We start from the raw sequence: 24,941 nt of genomic DNA on the forward strand, positions 1-24,941 counted from the left end.
TAGAATGTCACTGCTATTACCATATCAGATTGAAGACAACAAAAGCAAGTAATTAAATGGGTTAATACAACTAAGGCTGCCAAAACTGTCAAGAGGATAAACTGCTAGTGGTTAGCGATTAGAAGTAAATTTGGACTGCTGGGTTGCCATATGTCTACAAGCTACAACAGGCGCACAAGGGAAAGGAGCACTTTATTCTATATTTCATCAAGCAAAAAACCCTTGCATGTTCAATATTCTAAAAATCGGCGCAGTCATCACCTCGGTGGTTTTTAGGTGCCTGATGGTGAGTCCCTGCTGCCCTAATTTTTCTCACCGTCGAGCACCTAGCTAACAGCCACCGATGCAGCGAGGGCTCTCAACGACGAGAGATATGTAAGGAGAAAATTAGGCCCTAATCGGCGTGCTAGGCAGGGTAGCCGCATTTACCTCTAACCACTACTACAAAATCCTAATAGGGGACGTGTGCCGATTTCTAAAAAACCATCACATTTAACCTCTTCACAATCTTCACATGAGTGTAAGATTAAAAAACGATACTGACATGCCTTTATAGGTGCAAGTTTAATTAAAAAAACCAGCACATATAAATACATGTGCTATTTTTTTTAAAAAAAATCAGCACCTAGAAGAATATATGAGTACCGGTTTTCTAAAAACCGACATGTTTTGAAAGCCGAGCCGATGAAAACCGAGCTGACCTAATTTTTCTTCTCGCCCTCCTCACATATCTCTCACCATTCTCACTGCTCTCCGATCCCCTTTTCTGTCCTCGTTGCCTCCGCCACTCCTCCCCCTCTCTTTTGCTACCTCCTTGCCTCCGCCGACCCTCCCCCTCTCCTCCACCTCCCTTCCCCTGTCTTCCGTCGCCCCTTCTCCTCTCCTCCTCTCCGCTCGGGGACGGCCAGATCCGCTGCCACGTGCTTAGGGACAGCCAGATCTGTCGCCGCACGCTCGGGGGTATCCGGATCCGCCACCACAAGCACGGGGCAGCCCATTTAACGACTACTGTGGCTCCCTCAACTCAACCACCGTATGCTTGGGGGCGGCCGAATCTACCACCGTGCACACCAGGACGACCTACTCACAACAGCGGCTTTCTCAACTCCCTCAATCGCCACAGGCACGGGGGTGGCTGCTCAACGACGACGGTGGCTCCCTCAACTCCCTCTTTGTGTTCTCCTCTGTGTTGTTAATTTTGCTCTTGAATGTTGATTTTATAATTGTGTTCTTGGATGTTGATCAATTTTAGGGATGATGGAGAGTTGCTTGATGCATCGGCTCAAATCGAGCAACCTTTGTTTTGGATTCGGGACTCTCAAAGATGTCGGTTCCTAAACCGGCACCTAAGATTCCTCCTCATCAGTGCCACCTATGAGGTGCCGGTTGGAAAATCTGGCACCTACGTAGGATTCCCAACTGGCACCCATTAGGGCTTATGTAGTAGTGAATGTTTAATTACTAGTATATATCTTGGTTTGAAAGTAAATAATTGTACGTAAATTATGTTTATGCAAAAGTTTTCAAAATTGAATTTGTTGAAACTCCTACCTTTCTCACCAACGAACAATAGGTTGGCACTTCCAAATGATGTTTTGCATGGACAAGATTGGTTATGAATGATTGATCTACGAATGCTAAAAGGAAATTGTGCCTAATTAGGAGTTTGTAAGGCTGTTTTAGCAAGAGATAAATTCTTATAATCGCAAGAAAAAATCTGCACCTGATTTCTTACTCTTCTTGCCATATAGTACCTTTACATGTTTGACTGATTCCAAATTAATTCCCAAGACGTATAAGCTTTCCAATTAATCTATACTACTACAAAGATAAAATATCTATAAAAAATGTCCTCCGTTCCATAATATATGTGCTTTTGGGTGGATGTGACACATTCTAAAGAGGATGTGTCACATCCACCAAAAAAATCCCTGACTACTTTCTTAGTGTTTCTATATTATCTAAAAAAAATATGCTATTTGTTAATCTGCACTATATATTAACTGCAGGGTCATCGATCATCATTGGACACCAATTAAGCAACACCAATGGCGTCGAGGAGCATATCAACCTGCACAACTGAGACGGCAAAAGGCATCCACAGGTTCGAGATCTTGAGTTACAGCATGATGAACACCGAAGCCGAAGACGACTCCATCCGGTCCGGCGTCTTCAATGTAGGAGGATTCGATTGGGCATTGCTTTACTACCCTGACGGCATCGACGACGACAGCAAGGGCTACATCGGCGTCTACCTCGAGCTGATCAGCAAGAACGGCGAGCCATGGGCACTCGTCGACGTGAATCTGATCAACCAGCTGCAACCCGGGCAACCTCGTCAGCTGTTCACCAAGACCGATGTGCCTACCCCGTTCAGATCTTCAAGCTTTCAGGAGTCTACCTTGGGGTCTCTCAAGTGCATGAAGAGGAGCGATATTGAGAGCACTCCGGGGTTCATCGTCAATGACTGCATCGTGATCGAATGCAATGTTACTGTCATCTATGAGCCAAAAGTGTCTAAAACCAGGGCATTGTGTGAGGCTGAAACTAGTTCGGCATTGCGCGAGATCGAGGTGCCTCCTATGGAGATATCGTCGGATTTCGCCAAGATGTTGAAGGACGGTGTAGGAGCAGATGTGACATTCAGAGTTGGAGAAGACACATTCCGTGCCCACAGGGCGGTGCTAGCTGCGAGGTCTCCAGTATTTCATGCTCAGCTCTGTGGACCGATGAAGGAGAAGAAGGAGACACAAATGCAGGAGATAACCATCCAAGACATGCAGCCATCTGTCTTCGAGGCTTTCCTCTATTTCATCTACACCGATTGTGTTCCAAGAATGGATGATCTTGGCAATGGTGAGAAGATGCATTTGATGATGCATTTGCTTAAGGCCGGTGACCGGTATGGATTGGAGAGGCTCAGGATCATGTGCGAGAGATTTCTAGCTACGAACCTCGACACGGAGCATGTATCTGCGATACTGGGTCTAGCTGACTTGCTAGATCTCAAGAAGCTCAAGGAAGCTTGCATGGAGTTCATGGTCCCATCTGAGAGAATGGATGCCGTGGCTGCAAGTCAAGGGTACCAGCAGCTGAAGAGAGCATTTCCCTCTCTGGCGTTTGAAGTGTGGGAGAGGAGGAGCCGTGTTCGCAGGAATTAATTAACATCTTCTTGATTCAGAAGATATATGTGCGCGATGTCTGGAGATTTCCTTTTTGGTTATGTTTGTTTTGGTACATTTGATGATCTGACGAATGTTCTCTCAACAATGTGATGACTGATACGGTGCACGCGTGGTTGCACCTTAATGTAATGTGGCTATCTGGATCATGCAAATGGTTTTACCTTTAGATCGAGTTGTTTTTTAAACCTTACTCTCTTACCAACTCTCTTAAGTTTTTATGCTAGAAATTTGCCCCATCACTCCTTTTTATCTTAAATTGCCCATGAGTTGCTACTCGTGTTTTGATATCTTGTGTGTTCACTTTGATACTATTTTTAACCTTGCTAAATTTTGTCATTATTAAAATTCGGCAATGTAGCAAACCAAACACACTATCACCAACATATTCCTCCCAAACTGTAGTAGTTTTATTAATTTTCGCTATAAAAACTCTAAATAAATTTGGTAATGTGCCTCAAACATTTTTTTTTTAAAAAAATGTGTCTCACACATTTTTTTTAAGAAAATGTGCTCAAACATTTAGTTTGTCTTTAGCACTACCAGAGTGAGACACACACACACACATTGGTTTTCCATCGAATTCTTATCCAATTCCATATGAATATCGATCTGATCGAACTTGTTTGATTAATCTATTGCAAAATACTTGGAGTCCTCCGTGTCGAATGGACCAAATCTCCATATATATAGCCGCATCTACAAACCACTTTTTTATGAGAAAATGTGACACACACACACACACACTTTGCTTTCCCGTCAAATTCTTATCCAATTCCATCTGAATATCGATCTGATCGAACTTTTTTGATTAATCTGTTGCAAAATACTTGGAGTCCTCCATGTCGAATGTGACACACACACTTTGCTTTCCCATCAAATTCTTATCCAATTCCATATGAATATCGATCTGATTAAACTTGTTCGATTAATCTGTTGAAAAATACTTGGAGTCCTCCATGCTGAATGGACCAAAACTCTATATATAGCCACATCTACAAACCACTTTTTTACGAGAAAATGTGACAAACACACTTTGCTTTCCCGTCAAATTCTTATCCAGATCCATCTGAATATCGATCTGATCGAACTTGTTTGATTAATCTATTGAAAAATACTTAGGAGTCCTCAGTGTCGAATGGACCAAATCTCCATATATATAGCCACATCTACAAACCACTTTTTCTTATCCAATTCCATGATCGAACTTGTTCGGTTAATCTGTTGCAAGATACATGGAGCCCTCCGTGTCGAATGGACCAAATCTCCTTATATATAACCACATCTACAAACCACACGTAGATTGAATTGGTAACAATGGAGACGGCGCCGTCATCGTCCATGTCACCGGCCAGCGGCACGTACGTCTTGGACGTCCACGGCTTCAGCGGCCTGAGGAGGCAGCACTGCGGTGGCGGCGGCGGCTGCATCGTCTCGCCGACGTTCACCGTCGCCGGCCTCGAGTGGGCCATCCTGTACCACCCGGAGGGCGACGCCGACGAGGTGACCGACGACGTGGCCGTGTTCGTCGTGCTGGTCACCAAGGACGCCACGGCGTGGGCGCACGTCGAATTCCGGCTGCTCGACCAGGCCGCCGGCGAGATGGTCACCTTCTTCGGGGAGAAGGATCCGATCTTGTTCGACTCCGGCAGCGAGGACCTGTCCACCTGGGGCACCGGCGAGCTCGCCGCCAGGAGCTTCCTCGACGGCTCGCCCTACGTCGCCGGCGACTGCCTCAAGATCGAGTGCGCCGTCGACGTCTGCCGCGACCGCCTCACGTTCCACCACGACACGCCGCCCTCCGGCGAGCCGTTCCGCCAGTACCCCGCCGACGACGAGCCGGCCGACGTCACCTTCAAGATCGCCGGTGAGACCTTCCCCGCCCATGTCTCCGTGCTCGCCGCCCGTGCTCCCGGCCTGCTCAACAACACGACGTCGCAGGCGGCAACCATCACCATCGACGACGATGACGACGACATCCCGGCGGCGGCGGCGGCATTCGGAGCGCTCCTCCACTTCGCCTACACCGACACGCTCCCCGTGGCGAGCGGCCTCGACGGCGCCGGCCACACGGCGCTGCTGGGGCGCCTCCTCGTCGCGGCGGGGCGGTACGGCATGGCGAGGCTGGGGGCGATCTGCGAGCGCGCCATGTGCAGGAGCCTCGACGCGGGGACGGCGGCGGACACGCTGGCCATGGCCGACCGGCACGGCTTCGACGCGCTGAGGCGGCGGTGCGCCGAGTTCATGGCGTCGCCGGACAACTACTACTTCGTGGCGGGAAGCGTCAGCCATGGGCGCCTCTCCCCTTCACTCCGGCGAGAGGTTTGGAACAAGTACTATGACACGTGTTGCAGCAGATACGAGGAGGGGGCCCACATTCTGACAGCAACAAAGATTAAGCTAAGCAAAAAAAATAATACAGCAGACAATGTGGTTGATATATGATTCAGAAATTGTAAATATGTAGAAAGTAGTAGAATTTCTTATTTACGATATAGCGTTATTAGGACAACCAAAATATTGTTTTTATTGGTCAAGGACTTTTTTATCCACCACTTTCAATGGTGAGTTACTAATAGGCAATGCTTAATGTGTTTTTTTTTTTGCTTTAGTACACCATGCTAGTATATTTCTATTTAGTAGAGTATACATTGTTTGCTTAGAGGGTGTTTAGATGAGGGGGGTGGTGGTGTTAAAGTTTTGGGCGTGTCACATCGGTCATCGAGTATTTGTAGGGTGTTGCATAGTGTGTTTGGGCACTAATAAAAAACAAACAAATTTATTCTAATTAATCCGTCATTAGCAAATTTTTACTATCGCGTACCACATTGTCAAATCATAGAGCAATTAGGCTTAGAAAATTCATCTCACAAATTAGTCATAATCTGTGTAATTAGTTACCCCCTCCATTTCACAATGTAAGTCATTCTAGCATTTCCCACATTCATATTAATTTTAATGAATCTAACATATATATCTATCTAGATTCATTAATATTAATATGAATGTAGTAAATGCTAGAATGACTTACATTATGAAACGGAGGAAGTATTTTTTTAGCCTATATTTAATACTACATGCAGGTGTTAATCTTACTTAAGATGAATTTGGCCGATTACAGAACTACCTAAGATGAATTTTAATGTCTTGGTTTTTTTTCCCTTTGAAATGTGGCTATTGAGTAATACTAATCAATATAAGTTTGGCAATTACCGCTTGCAAAGTATGCTTTGTTTTTGTAGCTGACTTGTAAAAATTATGGGCAGTAGTATTTTTTTTTCCTTGATGAATTGCACCGCACAATCTATAGACTCTTCGTGCACCTCAATGTCGTGTAAAAATGATGGCCAAACTAGAAGAAAGAGAGGGAAAAAAAAGAGAGAAAAGAATGGACGCTTCGGCTTCGATGTCTGACAAATACAGTTAAATTCTCTCGACCCCTCTTGTTCTTCAATTTTAAAAAAATTCAAAAAATCTTCACATCTTGAGATTCCAAACTTGCTACTTGTATATAAATTCCTCCATGGTCATCAGCTCGATCGGTCACTCTCAGCAAGCTCGATCAGATTCAGAGATGGCATCGTCTCGCCCCATCTCGGAGAGCACCATCACGAGGTCGACGTGCGCGACGCGGACGGCGCGCGCCACGCACCAGTTCGAGATCGTCGGGTACAGCCTCAAGAGGTGCCTCGCCGCCGGCGAGTTCGTCCGGTCCTCCGCCTTCGCCGCCTGCGGCTACAGGTGGTCCGTCCGCGTCTACTCCGTCAAGCACAAGAAGTGCAAGGGCAAGCGGGGCACCCGCGCGTTCATGCGGCGGCGCGACCTCGAGTCGTCGGCGTTCGTCCGCGACGACCGCCTCATCGTCGAGTGCGTCATCGACGTCGTCGTCGCCAACGGCGGCGACGACGACACGGCGGCCGCGGCGTCCCCCCTCGCCGGCGTGCCGGCGCCGGACCTGTCGAGGCACCTCGGCGAGCTGCTGGAGCGGGCGGACGGCGTGGGCGCGGACGTCACGTTCGACGTCAGGGGGCAACCCTTCGCCGCCCACCGGATCGTGCTCGCCATGCGCTCGCCGGTGTTCATGGCATCGCTGTACGGGTCGATGAGGGAGCACCGCGCGCCGCGGATCGCCGTCGACGACATGGAACCGGAGGTGTTCGACGCGCTCCTCCGCTTCGTCTACAGCGACACGCTGGCGCTCCCCGGCGACCTCGGGGAAGGCGAGTACAAGGAGATGGTGCGGCAGCTGCTGGAGGCGGCCGACCGGTACGCCATGGACAGGCTCAGGGTGATCTGCGAGCTCATCCTCTCCAGGAGCCTCGACGCCAAGACCGTGGCGGCGACGCTCGCCATGGCTGACCAGCACAGCACTACTGCGACGCGCTCAAGGATGTTTGTGTTCAGTTCATGGCCGTTGGGTTGGATGACCACAATTAATGATTGATATTTGAATATGATACTAGTTGAGTGCCCGTGCCTTGCTACGGGGCAAAAAGTATGCATCCATTTTAAGTTACATTGAATAAAATAATGTTAAGTAATCATTAAGTGTAAATTATAACAAAACCTTAATATAGCCCCACATTCAAAGAGACCACTCAATCTCCACACGCTTAACCTACAAAATTCATGTTTATGTAACGTTGCAAAATTGATAAGAAATGTATACATTACCAAATTGGATCATCTAGCCATAAATGACAAAAACAATGTATACCTTTCATATTGCCCTTGCATTATATCGATCACAATACCTTTTAAGAACTATCAACCATCTGAAACCAATGAAAATTTAAAGCTCCTCGCAACACTAAGAACCTCTATCCAAAATAGTGCTACAAGGGGATAGAACGGCATATAACCTTATAGGTTTCCCTTACTGGAAGCAAGTGTATTTTTTGCAACTCGAGGTGATGGTTATTTTGCAAGTGCATCAAATTACTGCGCCTAAGTTGATCTAGATCGGCTATGGCACTCGAGCTTGTCAATGAAGAAACCTTTAGGCTGAGTTCGTTTCAAAGGGTTCCCAACCCCTGTCCCTCTTCCGCGCGCACGCTTTTTAAACTGCTCAATGGTGTGTTTTTTTAAAAAAAAGCTTTTATACGAAAGTTGTTTAAAAAATCATATTGATCCATTTGTTTAAAAAAATAGCTAATACTTAATTAATCATGCGCTAATGGACCACTCCGTTTTTCGTGCACAGGAGATTTGTTCCCAACCCACCCCCAACGAACACAGCCTTAGAATGGTATCGACCAACTATGGGCTTCTCAATGATTTGTATAACTGCTAGACAACTCACTCATACCAGGGTCTTTATTCTAGATGCTCAGCAAGAAATTATTAGAACAAAGCTTAATATTACAGTCCAAAAAGGTACTTACCTGTGTACCATAATGATATGAAAATCCTTGCGCTGCAAACATAATACAGAGGAACATTGTTAAAATCTACAATAATGCATCCATTGTTAAGATATACAAACACAGGATGTATCGGTGTTAAAATTGAGTACACTACAAAGGGACTCAAATAATTGTTTACCAGATAACATATTTGTTTGAATCATGTACAGATGACATCGCCAGTTCTCAACAAATTAAAGTAAAGATTCTAGCCCTAGCACTTGGGGAAAGCATACACAGAACAGATCACTCCTAATTAAGTCTCAACTTTAAGGAAGCCAATGTTTATGTAAATACATAATGTATTAAAGACATTTTCCCTGGGTTACATCTAGCATTCTGGCAAAAGGGCTAAAACATTCAGTTGGATGACTAATAAAAACAAACATTTTCAGTGCTGTAAGCAGAAATCCTTTGGTAGTAATATAGATATGCTGGCACGATATCTTACTTCTCAAAAAAGTGACAAAAGATTTAATCCGAGATAAGGATATACTGATATACAGAGCTCTAAAACAATCAAAGAGAAAAAAAAGGAGATCACTCAGCTAACACCTCATTTTTGCCTTCAAAGAGGTGGAGAAATCAAGCAATAAAACACTGCAGGAAAACAAGCCACTACACTCTTACTACCTTTTTTGTTCATGTGAAGAAGGGATTAGGCCATTAGGGAAAGTCAGAAAGAGATAAATTGGTGGCAAATAAACTTACTCAGATTTTAACATGAAAATAAACCAAAGAAACAATTTTGCCAAACCATATGCTATTAGCAAAATTGCTCTAACATATCAGCATTACACACGTACGTCTCAGATGTTTAGGTAAATATCCAAACTTATCCCCTATAACATGCAGTGATACAGGCAAACATGCAGGAGCAAAATATTTCCAAGCCATTGACTTACAGAAAATCAGCCAACCGGTTTGCAAGCAAATCTCTTCTGCTCTACTGTCACTTCAATGCATCAGTTATCAATTCAATCTGAAATACGTGCAGCATGAGCATAACTTGATGAACAATATATAGGATAGATAATCTGCAGCCTATCAGTTGCTTTCCATTGTTTATTTCATATGTAGCAGATGTAGAAAAAGGAGGTAGGGGTGACAACAGCGCAAGAAAATTTTGGAGCAGTAGAACACCATCGAACACAACAGCAATGACTAATAAGATGGACTCACATTCATGGTGCTGACTCTCTTCCTGCTCTATCCTCTGGAACTGCCTAATTTAGCTGAACAAAAGAAGAGGAATTAACAAAGAGAAGTCTATTAAGCATAAAAGATACCGAACTGTGGTGGAGGGGATGGCGAGGAACGACACATCGGCCAGCAGCCCATTTTCAGGCAGAGGATTCAGATCGAGCGTCAGCGGTCGGACTTGGAGATGGATGATTTGCCTGATTGCCAGGACACATTGCAGCCTTTCAATCTAGCCGCGTGCGCAAACCCTAGGGTCCTCTCCAGCCGCCGCAGTGGTGCATGGACCTCCGCGTGCCAGTGTGCCACGGTGCTCTAGCGACCATACTAAAATGGTAAAACCTCACCGCTGCCCACTCAAGGCCGCCTCCTCCATCGTTACCGACCAGATGAATGGAGCAACGGTGGCGACGGTCAGGGAGATGCGGCATGGATGTCACGAGCGGTGGGTTGTGGCGTCGGCGACGAACTCCACTCGTGAGCGTAGGGCACAGCAAAAATGGCGACGATGCCCTGTTGCGGTGGCGGCGGCGGTCGAGGGCGGCGAGGAGGGAGCACGGGGCGGCGATGAGGCGGCGGCGATGGAGGGCGCGCGGAGGAAGGGGCGACGGCGGCGAGGAGGCGGCGCGGTCAAGGGACGCGTGGGAGGGGGCGCGGGTCGCGGGGGCATCGACCCTTTTTACGCTTTTTTCCTTCCGGATCGCATGTACCCTTTTTTTTTATTTTTGTCGCTCCAAACGTGCAGATGTACGTTTCTACGTTGGATCGTGTATCTACTTTAGCTTCACCATCATTAATCCGAATTTTTTAAGTAGTAGAGATTTGAATTTACTTTTCTACTATAAAGATTTTGTTGCTATAAACATGATCTATGAGAAAATAATAGTTTAGAAGATGGTGGCAAATTAAACTGTGGCCTTCTATACTGTGAAACAGCGTAACTACTCAGGAATTAGAGTTTGACCGGGTCTTATAATGTCTGACAAAGGTCCTACTTAGTACTCCGTATATGAATAAAACTCTAGTATATGTTTGTCATACCGAATAAAAGTAATTAGTTTCTATCTATATCTCTAAACTTACTTAAAATCTAAGTCACATATATGCTCTTATATATACCAACAAGTCAATAAGTCCAATATTTTCGGTATAACTCTCTCGATCTCCCTATATTATTCAACACTCTTTATAGTACTCACGGCGCTGCTAAAATCAAATTGTGATAGGTTGATCTAGGGTTTCTTTAATAATTAATTAATTAATCTCTCCCACACCTGCATCGCAACGCGTGAATCGATCGATCTCACAGCAGCAAGTGATCTGATTAGCAATGCCCATGGAGACGACGACGACGACGGCGACGGAGTCGATGAGCAAGATGGAGACAGTAAGAGGAACGCACCGGTTTACATTTCACGGCTACAGCTTGTGCAAGGGCGGCGGCGCCGGCCGGTGCATTCGCTCCGGCACCTTCACCGTCGGCGGCTACGACTGGTGCATCTGCTTCTACCCGGAGGGCCAGGGCGGCGGCGGCGGCGGCGACCGGGAACACGTCTCGGTCAAGCTCAGGCTGGTCACCCGCTGCGCCACGGCCACCGCGTTCTACGAGCTCCGCCTGCTCGACCAGGACACCGGCCGCGCCGCCGCCGTCGCCCGGGCCTCCGGCGCGCCCAGGGTGTTCGCGTCGAGCAATCCCGGCACGGCGTGCTTCGGCCGCCGCGCGTTCATGGAGCGGAGCAAGCTGGAGGCGTCGCCCGCGTGCCTGCGCGGCGACAGCGTCGTCATCGACTGCGCCGTCCGCGTCGTCGTCCACGACCCCGTCGTCGCCGCCGTGCGGCGCCGCGAGGCGCCGGACGACGTCCCGCCGTCGAACATACTCCGGCAGCTGGTGGCGCAGGTGGAGTCCGAGGGCGCCGACGTGACGTTCGCCGTGCAGGGGGAGACGTTCACGGCGCACCGCCTGATGCTCGCCGCGCGGTCGCCGGTGTTCAAGGCGGAGCTCTACGGCGCCATGAAGGAGAAGGACGCCGACCACGTCATCGCCATCGCCGACGTGCAGCCGGCCGTGTTCAAGGCCCTCCTCCATTTCATCTACACCGACGACATGCCACCCGACCTCGGCCTCGCCGCCTCTGACGACGACGACGACGACACCGACAGAATCGACATGGCACGACACCTGCTCGTCGCCGCCGACCGGTACGCCGTCGAGAGGCTGCGGGTGATCTGCGAGCGCGTGCTCCGGCGAAGCCTCGGAGTCGAGACGGTGATCGACACGATGGCATTGGCCGAACAGCATAGCTGCGGCGAGCTCAAGGAAGCTTGCCTCGAGTTCATCGATTCTCATAGCAAGCGAATCGTGGAGAGTGATGGTTACAAGAACCTCAAGAGGGCGTGCCCTTTGCTCGTCGCAGACATGTGGGAGAGGATCGTCCGATCACGTCTAGAGTATACAGACACGTATTTAAAGTGTTAAACATAAACTAATAACAAAACAAATTACAGATTTCGCCTATAAACTGCGATACGAATTTATTAAATCTAATTAATCCATCATTAGCAAATGTTTACTGTAGCACCACATTGTTAGATCATGGAGCAATTAATCTCAAGAGGGCGTGCCCGTTGGTCGTCGCAAACATGTGGGAAAGGATCGTCCGATCACGTCGAGAGTAAATATTAAAACATTGCTCATGCAATGTTGAGGATGATATAGCCATGAACATTAATTAGCGAGATTTGGTTCGGTCCAACAAAAAGTATCTTTAAGGTACCGGTACCTCACGGTATCAAATCGTTTTTGATCTTTAGATCTAACAATGCATATCTTGCCTAGCTAGATCCAACGATCGGAAACGATTTAGTACCGTGACTCCGTGAGGTAACGGTACCTCGAGAAACTTTTTGTTGGACTGAAGCAAATCTCTTAATTAGCGATGGGTTTATCGAGCTCTTTTGATTTAATTCATTTTTTTTCTAAAATGGATTAATTTGTTCAACTGAGTTAGAGTAAAGTATATATGATGGCAAATCTGCTGCAAATTTTAAGTTGGTATTTGTTGTTTACTTCGTAGTTCATACGGCACACTAGAGTGTGTCGGGATGGAGTCGGAACTACTTGACAAGGTGTGACAAGCTCGATAACAATAACTCTCAAATGTTCTCATCTTGGTAATGTGGCGATGATGGCTTCTATAGAGTTGAAGTTGAGTTATGACGGAGTCGGAGCTGTTATGTCGAGTGCTGTGAGCTAGGTATATGGTAACGCTACAATAATAAGCAGATGAGAGAGCTTTGGACGGAAATCAGTATATGACCATTTCTAGTGATATGGTCGTTGTTTCCTCTTGGAGACGTTGGGATACTGGATCTCTCTTCCTTCAAGTGAAAACCTAGTATGGTTTTCGGTAGGTGTTGACAGCATCATTGATGTCGTCTTCCTTCTTGAAAGTTTTATGAAAAATGTATTGCTTCACAACTCAGATGTTATGTGGTTTTGGATAGTTGCCCATCATAGAAAGTTGGAACTACTTGTTCATCGTGATGAGCTTGGGAATGATGACTTGTGTTGACTCACATCACATGCTTTTTTAATTTTCGCCTTTCTACAGAGTTTATCGGTTTTCCCTATGGTTTTAATTTGGTCAGCTTTCCTCGTTAACTGATCGCCCTTTTTTTCTCTTTAGTGGGTGTTAGTTCTTTAGGTGTAAAATTTTTGAAGTATATGGACGCACATTTAAAGTATTAAACGTAGACTAATAACAAAACAAATTACAGATTCCGCATGTAAACTGCGAAACGAATTTATTAAGCCTAATTAATCCATCATTAGCTAATGTTTACTATAGCATCACATTGTCAAATCATGGCGTAATTAGGCTCAAAAGATTCGTCTCGTAATTTACATGCAAACTGTGCAATTGGTTGTTTTGTTTCCCACATTTAATGCTCCATACATATATCCAAACATTTGATATGATGTTTTTGGCTAAAATTTTTTGTGATCTAAACAAGGCCTTAATACAAAACAGAAACTCTCTAAGCTCCTAAGTTTAACAAATCCTCCTATGGAACCATTGTTAGGATGAAAATAAGTTAAATACACAATGTACTTCGATTATAATTGGGATAAATATACGGGGACACATTTATTGAAATTCCATCAGCCAAATTCAACCCAAATCAGACTAAATGAATCATATCCGTGCTGAGGAGAAACTATTACTCTCAAGGGGACATCTACTCGTTTGCATGTCATCCAAATAGTTATGAAAAAAATAATAAAATTTAACAAGATAGATTAATATGTGATAAATCATATCAAATTTAACTTCCAAGAGTTGCAAAAAAAATCATACATTAACTAGCCAAAAATCATTGTTTGCTAGACACTCCCTATACATTAACTAGCCGAGACTAATTGGGCCCAAAACTTCCGTACTCAGTTCCGCCCAGCCCAGTAACCAATGCCTCCAAAGTCCGATCCGACCTCCCTCATCGTGATTCGTGACGTGCAGGGTACCAAGACACTATTCCAAATTCCGTTCCGACACGTACTTACCGTGCGCGACCAATACATACACACATTTCCGCCACACGTGCACCCGCACAGATCGCCGCCGCCGCAAACCTCGCCGCCGGCAGCGTCGTAGCTACGCATCACGTAATTAATGATGATGATGTCCTCCGCGGCGCCGGCCGGCCATCACGCCGGAGAAGAGCCGCCGCCGCCGTCGACGACGAGGAGCACCATGTCGACGTGCACGATGGGGACGGTGGAGGGCCACCACCGGTTCGCGATCCGCGGGTACAGCCGCCTGAGGGCGCTCCTCGCCGCCGGCGAGTACGTCCGGTCGGCCGCCTTCACCGTCGGCGGCTACGACTGGGCCGTCGTCTTCTACCCGCGCGGCGCCACGCACGCCGACCGCGACCACGCCGCCGTCTACGTCCAGCTCCTGACCGACCGCGCCGCCGCCGCCGCCACCTTCGACCTCCGCTTCGTCCGCGCCGACTCCGGCCGGCCGCTGTCCGTGCACCCGCCGCTCGCCGCGCCGAGGACGTTCAGCACCGTACTCCGCTCCTCCTCCGCCGCCATGTACGGCGTCAAGGTGGAGGCGATACAGGCGCTCCAGGCCAACTACGTCCGCCGCGACCGCCTCACCATCGACTGCGCCGTGCGCGTCGTCGGGAAGCCGCGGGTGTCCGCCGCCGCGCCGCTGACGGCGGCCGACGTCCCGCCGCCGGACCTCGCGGCGCACCTCGGCCGGCTCCTCGACCTCAAGTCCCACGCCGACGTCACGTTCGACGTGCGGGGAGTGCAGTTCGCCGCGCACCGGGTGGTGCTCGCCATGCGCTCCGCCGTCTTCGCCGCCGAGCTGTTCGGCCCGATGCGCAACAACGCCGTCGGCGCCATCAAGGTCGGCGACATGCAGCCCGCCGTGTTCAAGGTCCTTCTCGGCTTCATCTACACCGACACGCTCGCCGCCATGGACGACCTCGACGCCGACGAGGACGACAGGCGAGAGCTCGCCCGCCACCTGCTCGTCGCCGCCGACCGGTACGACATGGGCAGGCTGAAGCTCATCTGCGCGGACATGCTCGCGAGGAGCCTGACGGCGCAGACGGTGGCGAGCACATTGGCATTGGCCGACCGCCATGGCTGCCGCGGGCTCAGGGAAGCCTGCGTCGAGTTCGTCATCGCCATGGGTATGAACGATGAGGTGGTGATAAGCCGGCATCCTGACCAGCTCAACTGTATCTCGCTCTTCAAATACTTCTTCTACCAGATCGGCAGCTTACTCAAAATCCACTAAACTGTGTTTAATTAGTGAAAGATTCAGAGTGATTGTGTTATTTCAACTTCTACTACTGTCGATAGACTCTTAATCTTTTCTTAATTAGTTTGTCCACTAAACTGTGTTACTAGTTAGACTCAAGAGTGTTTGATTGTTCCAACTTCTGATAGAGTCAATAGACGCTTAATCTTCTTAATTACTACAGTTTGTGGCTAATCTTCTCATTTAGTAGTTTGTGGTTGTTTACTGACCAGGTAGCTTTTTTGCAGTTTTGTTGATGTTCTGATATACCTTATCAAAATCCTCTAAAAACTACTCCTCACGAGTAGTTTGTCTCCCCAGTAGCTTGTTGAGTATATTAATTAGTCAGTGAGCTTGATTTTTCTAACTTCTGATGCTGCCAATGGACATTTATATATTCTGAATTAGTTTGTGGTTTTTTACTAACCAGTTTAGTTCATGTTCTGATATGCCTGAGTTTGTACATAATTTATCCTACAAGAAAAGGACGATTTTTCATACAAGAGTTTCTATGTGGTTTTACCAGTGAAACAAATTAACAGCGTGCTTATTATTTTTACTTCTGGTACTATCAATGAACGCTTAATCTTCGTAATCAGTTTTTGTTTGTTTACTCACCACTTAATTATTCATAGTTTGTGAAGGTTTACTGACTTGTAGGTACTCCTAGCTCAGTTGTAGTTTAGTTGATGTTCAGATACGAGTGAGTTTGTAGATATTTTTTCCTGCAGGAAAAGAAATAAAGCTAATGCAGTTCAGGTCCAACTATTCACTCTGTAATTTTACTAGTGAAACAGAACAAGATTTGCTCTGAAAATTCTGGATGAACAACAGGCACTTGTCCCCTCTGATAATTCTGAATGAAACAACAGACAAACATGCACTAAAGTTCTGAATGAACATCATAACAAACAGACTAAAATTTCTGAATGAACAGCAGAACAAGCAGATTCTGCACAACAAGCAGAACAGACTCAGAAATTCTGGATGAACAACACAACAAACAGGTTGTGAACAAAACAACAATCAGATTCTCTGAATGAACAAGAGAACCAACACAACAGCAGGCTCTGCACAAAACAACAATCAGATTGTCTGAATGAACAACAGAACAGACAAGAGTACTCTGAACAAGAGAACAATTAGACACAACCCTTCAAGTCTGATCAACAAAAAACAATCAGGTACCACTACCACATGATGAAATACAGTATATCGCCCCTGGTTTGTGTAATCAGTACACCAAGTAGTAACTGATTACTTGATTAGCCATCTGCAACACAAGAATAAAACTGCATACTTGATTAGCCATCTGAAACACAAGCATAAAACTTCAGCAACACAAGCATAAAACTGCATACTTGATTAGCCATCTGAAACACAAGCATAAAACTTCATAAACCATACAGGAATACCACTCTACAAGTACAGCAAAGGACATAATCAATTTCTCAGGTCAAACAGGTGATTAGTAATCTGCAACCCAAGCTGCATAAACCATACAGGAATACCACCCTGCAAGTACAGCAGAGTACAAGAGGCATCAGATTTGAATCAGGAGACAAAGAGACAAAATTTCAGATCAGATCTGGCCAAGAAACATTCACACAAAATACTCATCCAAATGCTGATGAATATTTTCTTCTCGGTTCATAATAGATAGATTCATAGATAGATCAGACAGTGCAAATCCATGGCTTGTCTCTCAAACCGACCCAACGAAACAAAAAGATTAAACCACTCCAAGACTCCCATCCCATTACATAGAACGACGACGACGACGAACCGATAGATCCATAGCTTTCCTAACGAGATCTACGACTACTAATAAGATAGAACTGATCACCCGCTGCTCGGTGATTCAGTGGAGGGAGGGGGGAGCAAAACGCATCATGGGAGGGAGCTGGATCTGACGCCGCGAGCAGCGCCTAGTAGGTCTTGCTGGGGCACTCGCGAGCGATGTGGCCGGTCTCGCCGCAGTTGTAGCACCCGCCGCCGCCGCCGCCACCACCACCGCCGCGGTAGCCGCCGCCACCACCACCGTAGCCACCGCCGCCGCCTCCTCCCTGGGAGCAGTCCCTGGCCATGTGGCCCTCCTCGCCGCACTTGTAGCACGCGCGGCTGCCTCCGCCGCCGCCGCCGTACCCGCCGCCGCCTCCGTAGCCGCGGTCGCCCCCGCCGTAGCCGCCGCCACCGCCGCCGTAGCCGCGGTCACCGCCGTAGCGGCCGCCGCCTCCGCCCCCGCCGTAGCCGCGGTCCCCGCCGCCGCTGGGACGGGATCCGCCGGTGAGGGCCCCGCCCCCCGGCGCGGTGACGTCCACGGCCTTGGTGCGGCCGTCGTTGCCGGATCCGACGGAGAACTCGACGACGTCGCCGTCGTTGAGGCTGCGGTAGCCGTCGGACTTGAGCGAGGATTGGTGGACGAAGAGATCCTCGCCGCCGTCGTCGGGGGTGATGAAGCCGAACCCCTTGGTGGCGTCGAACCACTTCACCGTCCCCTTCACCCTCTCCGACGCCATCTCGACCTCGCCCTCGCCGCCGCCGCCGCCGCAACCCAAAACCCTAGAAACCCTAGATCGGTGTGGGAGTGGAAGCGAATGGGAGGAGAAGCCGCCGCCGGGTGGGCTATTTAACGGCCCAAAAAAAATCTTTGCATTAAATTACTACCTCGAAAAAAAATCTTTTCATTAATTGCCTCTTTATTTTGGAATATTTACCGAGATATTCCCCGCGGCATCGGCCCATCAAACTCTTCCTCTCCCGACTGACATCTCGGCCCACTTAGGCGGCCCAACTTCATAGTTTCGGTCCGACACGTTCAAGGGAAGGGAACAGAGATGGATTTTGTTTCGGACTTGATTTGTAAATTTGCACGAAATTTATACAAAATTAGCGGTGGATTCGGATTAGTGCGCGTAACAAAGTTCACACGATGGCGACGGTGGAGGGGCGGCACAGGTTCCGCGTCGCCGGGTACGGCGCCACCAAGGGCGCCGCGCCCGGCCACCGCGTGGCGTCGGGGACCTTCACCGTCGGCGGGTTCGACTGGGCCGTCGTGTTCTACCCGGAGGGCGTCACGGCCGCCGACATGGACTTCGTCTCGGTCTACCTCGAGCTCAAGAACGCCGCCGCCGCCGCTGGCGGCGGCGGAGGCGGCGCGGTGGCGCGCGCGTTCTACGACCTCAGGCTGATCCACCCGGCCACCGGCGAGCCGCGGTCCGTGCGCTGGCCCATGGACGGCTCGACGTCGCGCGTGTTCTCCCAGGCGTTCCCGGCGTGGGGGCACCTGAGGTTCATGCGGCGGCGCGAGCTGGAGGAGATGGGGTTCGTCCGCGACGACCGCCTCACCATCGAGTGCGTCGTCAACGTCGTCCTGGACCCCGTCGTCACCGCCGGCGACGCGCCGGAGCTCGACCATCCGCCGTCGAACATCCTCGGCCACCTCGCCGGGCTCCTCGGCGACAAGGGCACCGCCGACGTGACGCTCGTCGTGCGGGGCGAGGAGTTCGCCGCGCACCGGGCGGTGCTCGCCATGCGTTCGCCGGTGTTCAAGGCGGCGCTCTACGGGCCAATGAAGAAGTCCACGGACGCGAACGCCGGCCGCGTCGCCATCGACGGCGTCGAGCCGGCGGTGTTCCGGGCTCTCCTCCACTTCATCTACACCGACACGACCGCCGCCATGGACGACCTCGACGACGACGACGACAAGGCGCAGATGATCATGCACCTGCTCGAGGCCGCCGACCGGTACGACGTCGAGAGGCTGAAGCTGATCTGCGAGCTCATGCTCTGCAAGAGCATCGCCGTGGACACCGTCGCGGCGACGCTGGCAATGGCGGATCAGCACCATTGCCAGAAGCTCAAGGAGGCGTGCATCGAGTTCTTGGCCACCTCCAAGAAGATGGAAGGCATCATGGAAAGCCAAGGGTACGAGAAGATGAAGCTATCTTGCCCTTCTTTCATGGTGGATTTGTGGGAGATAATAGGCAGGAAGATGACCTCTTATTCTGTTATTCCCCTTCTTTCATGGTGGATTTGTGGGAGATAATAGGCAGGAAGATGACCTCTTATTCTGTTATTCCCAATATCTATGCAAGAGACAAGGACTAATTTTCTTGAATTTCCTTGCAAATTCGCATCAAAATGCCAGCATGTAACCATAAACCATTGACTGATTCTAGTTTGGAGATAATGATCACAGTCTTGCTACTTCCCGCGATCGTCAACATCTTGGCAAGAATCTGAAATGTTTGAAGTTAAGGATAAGATTTGATCAAAAATTTAAAATTTCGACCATCAAGTTTATCAGTTTATCAAATTTAATAAGTTTATGATATAATGATATTGCTTTTTGATGCAAATATATGTATACCATTTTTTTTGTTTTTAAGCTAATTAACCATTTAAAAAATATTGATTAGAATTATAAAGTTTTATCTGATTCATGACATAAACAACAAGTATTTATAACCGAAGTATTCAGTATTGACAACTAGGCTAGCTGAGCAACTTGAAGATACATAGCCGTTCATATGATTTGTGTTCCGGAGTTGGTCAGCCGCAATGTTGTAACTCATCTGCTCACATCTCGTACGACATTTCAAGATATGGAGGCTTCTTCTTGTTTTGGTTGACACATTTCTGTTCTACGCTCTGTAAACAGCAGGATGTACACTGCATGCACACCAGACGAATGTATATATACGTGAGTGGCCGTGAACAGACACGTATATCTCATCAAAATTTTGATTGATCACTGCCATAAATCCACAACCGATGTTTGAGTGAATTCGACTTGCAATCTTTCTGTCTGTCTTTTGTTTCTTTCTTGTTTTGTTTTGAGTTTATGTGTAATCATTATCTAAAAAAACAATCTGTTTATATTTCTGTTTGTGTTTCATGAAACGGATTAGTAATGTTCTCAGGGCCCAGGTCTAACCCGAATCCAGGCCTTCGAGAGGGCCTATCTAAAACACTATATTATCGTATGATCCAATTTCATGGCGTACGTGCTCGTGCGGGTCTTCTTCTTCGTCTCCCCAAGTTCTCATCTGCTATTGCGCAATGGGCGCCTGCGCCTCAGCTTCGCGGCCGCCGCCGTCGCCGCGCCACGGCTGCTCTCCGCCGACGCCGACGATGACATGGACGGCGTCGACGTGCACGACGCCGATAGCGCAGGGCGCGCACGCGTTCACCGTCTACCAGCACGGCCTCGTCAAGAGGACCGCCGCCGCCGGCGAGTTCGTCCGGTCGGGCACCTTCGCTGTCGGCGGCTACGACTGGGCCGTCAGGTACTACCCCAACGGCGACAGCGCCGCCGAGGCGGCGTGCCGCCAGCCGTCGGTGGTCCTCGAGCTCATGACCGCCGACGCCGCGGCGTCCGCGGTCTACGAGCTCAAGGCCGTCGACCAGGTCACCGGCGAGCGCCTCGTCCTCCGCGAGGACAAGACGGCGGCGTTCGACACCAGGAACGGCCAGTTCAGCTGCTCCGGCGTGCAGTTCGTCGAGACGCCGGCGTTCCTCGCCGGCGACTTCCTCTCGATCGAGTGTATAGTCACGATCTTCGGCGAGCCACGCGTCTCAAAGACGAACAAGATGCCACAGCCGCCGCCGCCGCCGCCGGCGGCGGAGACAAGCGATGTCTCATAGACAATAAAGAAAAACAACTATACTACTGTATTGCTCTCATGTCATGGTTTAATACAAACTGGTCAAACTACTGTGTTGCTCTCATGGTTTTTGTCTCTGATGAAAACAATTACAATTGCTTACATTAAACGAACAGTAGGTTAAGCAGAAAAGAAGCTGTGGTTCAACCATGTTCTTCTAGTGTAGACAAGCATTGGGTCTGAACAGATTAATTCCAGGTTTATAGCTGCATTACCTCTGTCGAAGACGAAAATTCGCCGTTGATCTTACACATCATGGCATCATCAATCTCCACCCTAGTCCAGAGCTTTGGAAAAGAATAAGGAATCGTAACAGATGCAACAGATTCTTGGTTGCTCAATTCATTCTTCTTTCCAAACAGCTGCGCCGCAATACCAGAGCAGATCTTCAGATCAACCTCACTCTGTGCTCTTATCATCTTAGCAAGGAGCTCAGTCATCTTTGCACCTCTCTCCATTTGCTGCTTGATGGATAACTTGACAGGCTTTGGATGGTCATCTGGATTTTGGTCAGGAGGGTTGTCATCCTCGTAGGTGCTTTTGCTTTCTAGCAATTCCTTTATCTTCTGGTCCAAAATAGTAGCAATCCTGTCCCGGAAGCCATCTGCATTTGCAGAGTCCGATTTCAGCCTCACCTTTGCCTCGGAAACCAATGTTTCCATCCTCTCTTCTGAAGAAGTTGCTTCAGGTTCAGGTTCATCAGCAGCATCTTCTGTAAGACCGAACGTTTCCTCCAGTAACCCAACATTCTGTGTATACCTTTCATACGCTTCATTTTCAGCATCGATGTCTCCTTGGATATGTTCTTTTAGCTTCTCAAACCTCCACTTGTTTATGCCCACAACATCCTGTAATATAAATGCTTAACTCCTTAATCATGGTCTCATCATGGAAGAAAAGAAACGAAACTAAACAATGAACAATCGCAAACAATGGAACAGCTAGAACCTTTTTGGCAAGGGACTTCTTTGTTCGGAGGGAATTCAGGAAATGATGGGGAAGCCTTTGCAGAGAAGCCAACCTTGATGAACTGCAGCAGCAAATTTCAAGCAAGCATCAGAAATAATGACAGATTTTACCATAAGATAAAACTCCTGGTTCAGAAGGTTACCCGGTTGAAGGTATATTAGCTGATGGTTGCTCTGACAGAGGAGCTGTTGACGGAGGTGGCTTATCTGGCAATGTGTTGTTCTGTTTCAGAACTGTCATGATTGGTGATAAGAGGTGGTTAGTGGCTTTTTCAAAAATATTAGAAAAATACAGAGTCCAGACAAATCACAGAAAATATGTAGACAGGCATAACATCATAGCCATAAATCAAAATTTCTTGTATGTAACCAAATGTTGCTAATCCCTTATACACCAGAGAGAATAAATTTTGACAGCAACATTGAGTGCCATATAATGAAGAGTATAGAGAGAGATGAATATAATTGGAAAGCAGATTTAAGAGGTACAATACAACAAATAAGAGCCCTTCAAGGTACACCCATGAGGCCATTATCCCTCCAAAACACATTTCTGAAGGTCCATTTGATTTTAGAGACCAAGGCAATAATAATGCTATGGCAAGGGTCAATTTAATTTTAGAAACCAAGGTTGTCATGGGCTCATGGCACTCAAGTGAGTCATTACCACAGTCACTAGATCATGATACAATACTGTCGTTCCTGAACCTGTCCCAGTTTGCTGGTCACAGTTGATGCAGGTCACCTCCAGGCCGTGTTTGGTTATTAGAGGCATCCAAATCAGGTACAGAAACCTACCTGATTTTGATTGGGGCAACAGTGGCCAGGTTCCTCGCCATTCAGGTGGTGCTGGCATGTGTGAAGGTGTGTGGTGGCACACTGCAGGGGATAATCCAGCAGTAGAAGATGGGGACCAAGTTGCTACACCCTGTGATCTCGTGGCCCTCAAGGTTCTCTGCCGCCGATGCAAGACAAGTCAGCAGAAGAGGGGAGGAGGTTTGGAGAAGACTAGGGCATTTGCTTATAAAAGATGGTGGCAAGGGTGTCTGCTGAAAGCCTGAAACTGCGTCGATGGCGAGGATATGAGATTATGTTAGAATTGAGGAGATAGAGCAACAGAATTGTGTGGCTGGATGGGTCACATGTCTGATGTCTCTACAACCCAAATATTTATTTGTCTCATTTCGTGTTCCCTTCCTTGTAGTGTAAAACTGATTATCTTCCTTGGGTGTTTGTGTATGACATACCATAAAGTAGTAGTAATTTATTTTATACCATATAATTTATTTTGACAGACCAAGTAGCTTGTTCATCGACCTAGATTCATTGGTTCAGGTTCAGGGTCACATCCCACATCCTAAACTACAGTCCTGAAGAAAACTGCCGCTGTTTGATCCAACCTGACAAACATACTGAAATTCTTCTCTACACCCTTTCCCTCATTTCCTTCCCTAAACCCTACAAAATATGAAGATCAAACATTCTGTTGACCAACATCATCCCACTATTTGAGCAGCCTGATGGAGAAGCATTAATTGGTTGTTAATGTTGTTCAATTGCACGCGACAACATTGTCAGTACTGAGAAAAATAAAAATCCAAAATGGAACAAAACGTTATAATAATGCATTTCTATACCTGTAGTTTCCCTTTTAGATGTTGAAATGAGCATGTTCAAATCTTATCATTATAAGTTTGATCAACGGTCCATAAGAAAGTGACCGTACCTTAAAATTCCTCCATAATTAAAGTATCCCACTACCCCACTTACAAGCAATTGTCCTAGCTTTGATGCTAAGTAGCTAAACGTGATAAGCATTCCCAGAATAAATTGTAAACAATAAAACAGGTAAATCTCCAACTGCCAAACAATGAGTAATAGTCCACAGAAAGGTAAAACTGCAAGACCAAATCACGCCTGTCAAAAAAATTGGTTGGATCAAATGATCGAATAAGTGGATGTACAGGTATTCAGTCAGCGGCTTAATACAACTAATTACAAGCACAATTTGTTGCACAGGAGCAGATATATACTCAAATGGTACTAGCATTACACATACATACCATGAATGTGGCAAGGATTCTGAGCCTTGTAGCAGCAGCTCTTACAACACTGGAACGGGCACCTGAAAGGCCAAGCATTACATTACACAGAATGAATTAAAAAAAATATCCAGGAGCGACATGCCGATACAGCGCATCGATTTCTCTTAGAAAACCATCACTACAAATCCCCAAAACAAAAAAACAAAAAAAATTCTTACCGGGAGCGCGCAACGTTGCCGCACTGGATGCACTTGGGCTTGTTGAGGCCGCGCAGGTTGGGCTTGGGCATGTCGAAGGCGGACGCCGGGGGCAGCTTCTGCGGCGTCGTCCCATTGCCGTTGGCGACCGCGACCACGGGTGCCGACGAGTCGCTGGCCGCCTTCCCGCTGGATGCCGGCGACGACGCGGCCATAGCGAACCCGCCGTGAACCACCCCGCAACTCCGCACAGGACCAGCGGTTGGGATTCCGGGGAACCGGAGGCCTCGACGGCGGCGGTGCTCCGGCGAGCTAGGGTTTCTTCTTTTTTTTTTCTTTTGTGTCTCTCCTGCTTTTCTTTTCTTGAGTCGAGTCGGATCCAATCCAATCGTGCGGTGGCTTCCCGAGACGAACGGTTTGATGTGGCTGACAAGGTGGGCCCGGTGGTGTAATTGGGCT

General features: G+C 48.0%; 8 protein-coding genes and 1 pseudogene across 8 annotated transcripts; 7 read left to right on the top strand and 2 right to left on the bottom strand.

The window, feature by feature from the left end:
* The first annotated feature begins 1,927 nt into the window (after positions 1-1,927).
* Positions 1,928-3,320, top strand: LOC127781920 (BTB/POZ and MATH domain-containing protein 3-like). The gene has a single exon (XM_052308992.1). The coding sequence runs from the start codon at positions 2,049-2,051 to the stop codon at positions 3,159-3,161; it is 1,113 nt and encodes a 370-aa protein (XP_052164952.1). The 5' UTR covers positions 1,928-2,048; the 3' UTR covers positions 3,162-3,320.
* A 1,179-nt stretch (positions 3,321-4,499) lies between these two features.
* Positions 4,500-5,406, top strand: LOC127781922 (BTB/POZ and MATH domain-containing protein 2-like; annotated as a pseudogene).
* Positions 5,407-6,756: 1,350 nt separating this feature from the next.
* Positions 6,757-7,626, top strand: LOC127781994 (BTB/POZ and MATH domain-containing protein 2-like). The gene is made up of 2 exons (XM_052309067.1): positions 6,757-7,049; positions 7,146-7,626. The coding sequence occupies exons 1-2, from the start codon at positions 6,757-6,759 to the stop codon at positions 7,624-7,626; spliced, it is 774 nt and encodes a 257-aa protein (XP_052165027.1).
* A 3,491-nt stretch (positions 7,627-11,117) lies between these two features.
* Positions 11,118-12,263, top strand: LOC127781995 (BTB/POZ and MATH domain-containing protein 2-like). Its single transcript, XM_052309068.1, has one exon. The coding sequence runs from the start codon at positions 11,118-11,120 to the stop codon at positions 12,261-12,263; it is 1,146 nt and encodes a 381-aa protein (XP_052165028.1).
* Positions 12,264-14,192: 1,929 nt separating this feature from the next.
* On the top strand, positions 14,193-15,600 carry LOC127781919 (BTB/POZ and MATH domain-containing protein 2-like). The gene has a single exon (XM_052308990.1). The coding sequence runs from the start codon at positions 14,458-14,460 to the stop codon at positions 15,598-15,600; it is 1,143 nt and encodes a 380-aa protein (XP_052164950.1). The 5' UTR covers positions 14,193-14,457.
* A 1,605-nt stretch (positions 15,601-17,205) lies between these two features.
* LOC127781924 (glycine-rich protein 2-like) lies at positions 17,206-18,216 on the bottom strand. Its single transcript, XM_052308995.1, has one exon. It carries the CDS (start codon positions 18,120-18,122, stop codon positions 17,532-17,534), a length of 591 nt encoding a protein of 196 aa, XP_052164955.1. The 5' UTR covers positions 18,123-18,216; the 3' UTR covers positions 17,206-17,531.
* A 319-nt stretch (positions 18,217-18,535) lies between these two features.
* Positions 18,536-19,713, top strand: LOC127781996 (BTB/POZ and MATH domain-containing protein 2-like). Its single transcript, XM_052309069.1, has 2 exons — positions 18,536-19,589; positions 19,655-19,713. The coding sequence occupies exons 1-2, from the start codon at positions 18,536-18,538 to the stop codon at positions 19,711-19,713; spliced, it is 1,113 nt and encodes a 370-aa protein (XP_052165029.1).
* A 1,026-nt stretch (positions 19,714-20,739) lies between these two features.
* LOC127781997 (BTB/POZ and MATH domain-containing protein 2-like) lies at positions 20,740-21,252 on the top strand. The gene has a single exon (XM_052309070.1). The coding sequence runs from the start codon at positions 20,740-20,742 to the stop codon at positions 21,250-21,252; it is 513 nt and encodes a 170-aa protein (XP_052165030.1).
* LOC127781921 (uncharacterized) lies at positions 21,206-24,878 on the bottom strand. The gene is made up of 5 exons (XM_052308993.1): positions 24,504-24,878; positions 24,304-24,365; positions 22,384-22,474; positions 22,221-22,302; positions 21,206-22,120 (listed from the first exon to the last, which is right to left on the bottom strand). Exons 1-5 carry the CDS (start codon positions 24,695-24,697, stop codon positions 21,473-21,475), a joined length of 1,077 nt encoding a protein of 358 aa, XP_052164953.1. The 5' UTR covers positions 24,698-24,878; the 3' UTR covers positions 21,206-21,472.
* Positions 24,879-24,941: the final 63 nt, after the last annotated feature.

The sequence above is a fragment of the Oryza glaberrima genome, chromosome 8 (genome assembly GCF_000147395.1).
Source record: "Oryza glaberrima chromosome 8, OglaRS2, whole genome shotgun sequence".
Lineage (NCBI taxonomy): Eukaryota > Viridiplantae > Streptophyta > Magnoliopsida > Poales > Poaceae > Oryza > Oryza glaberrima.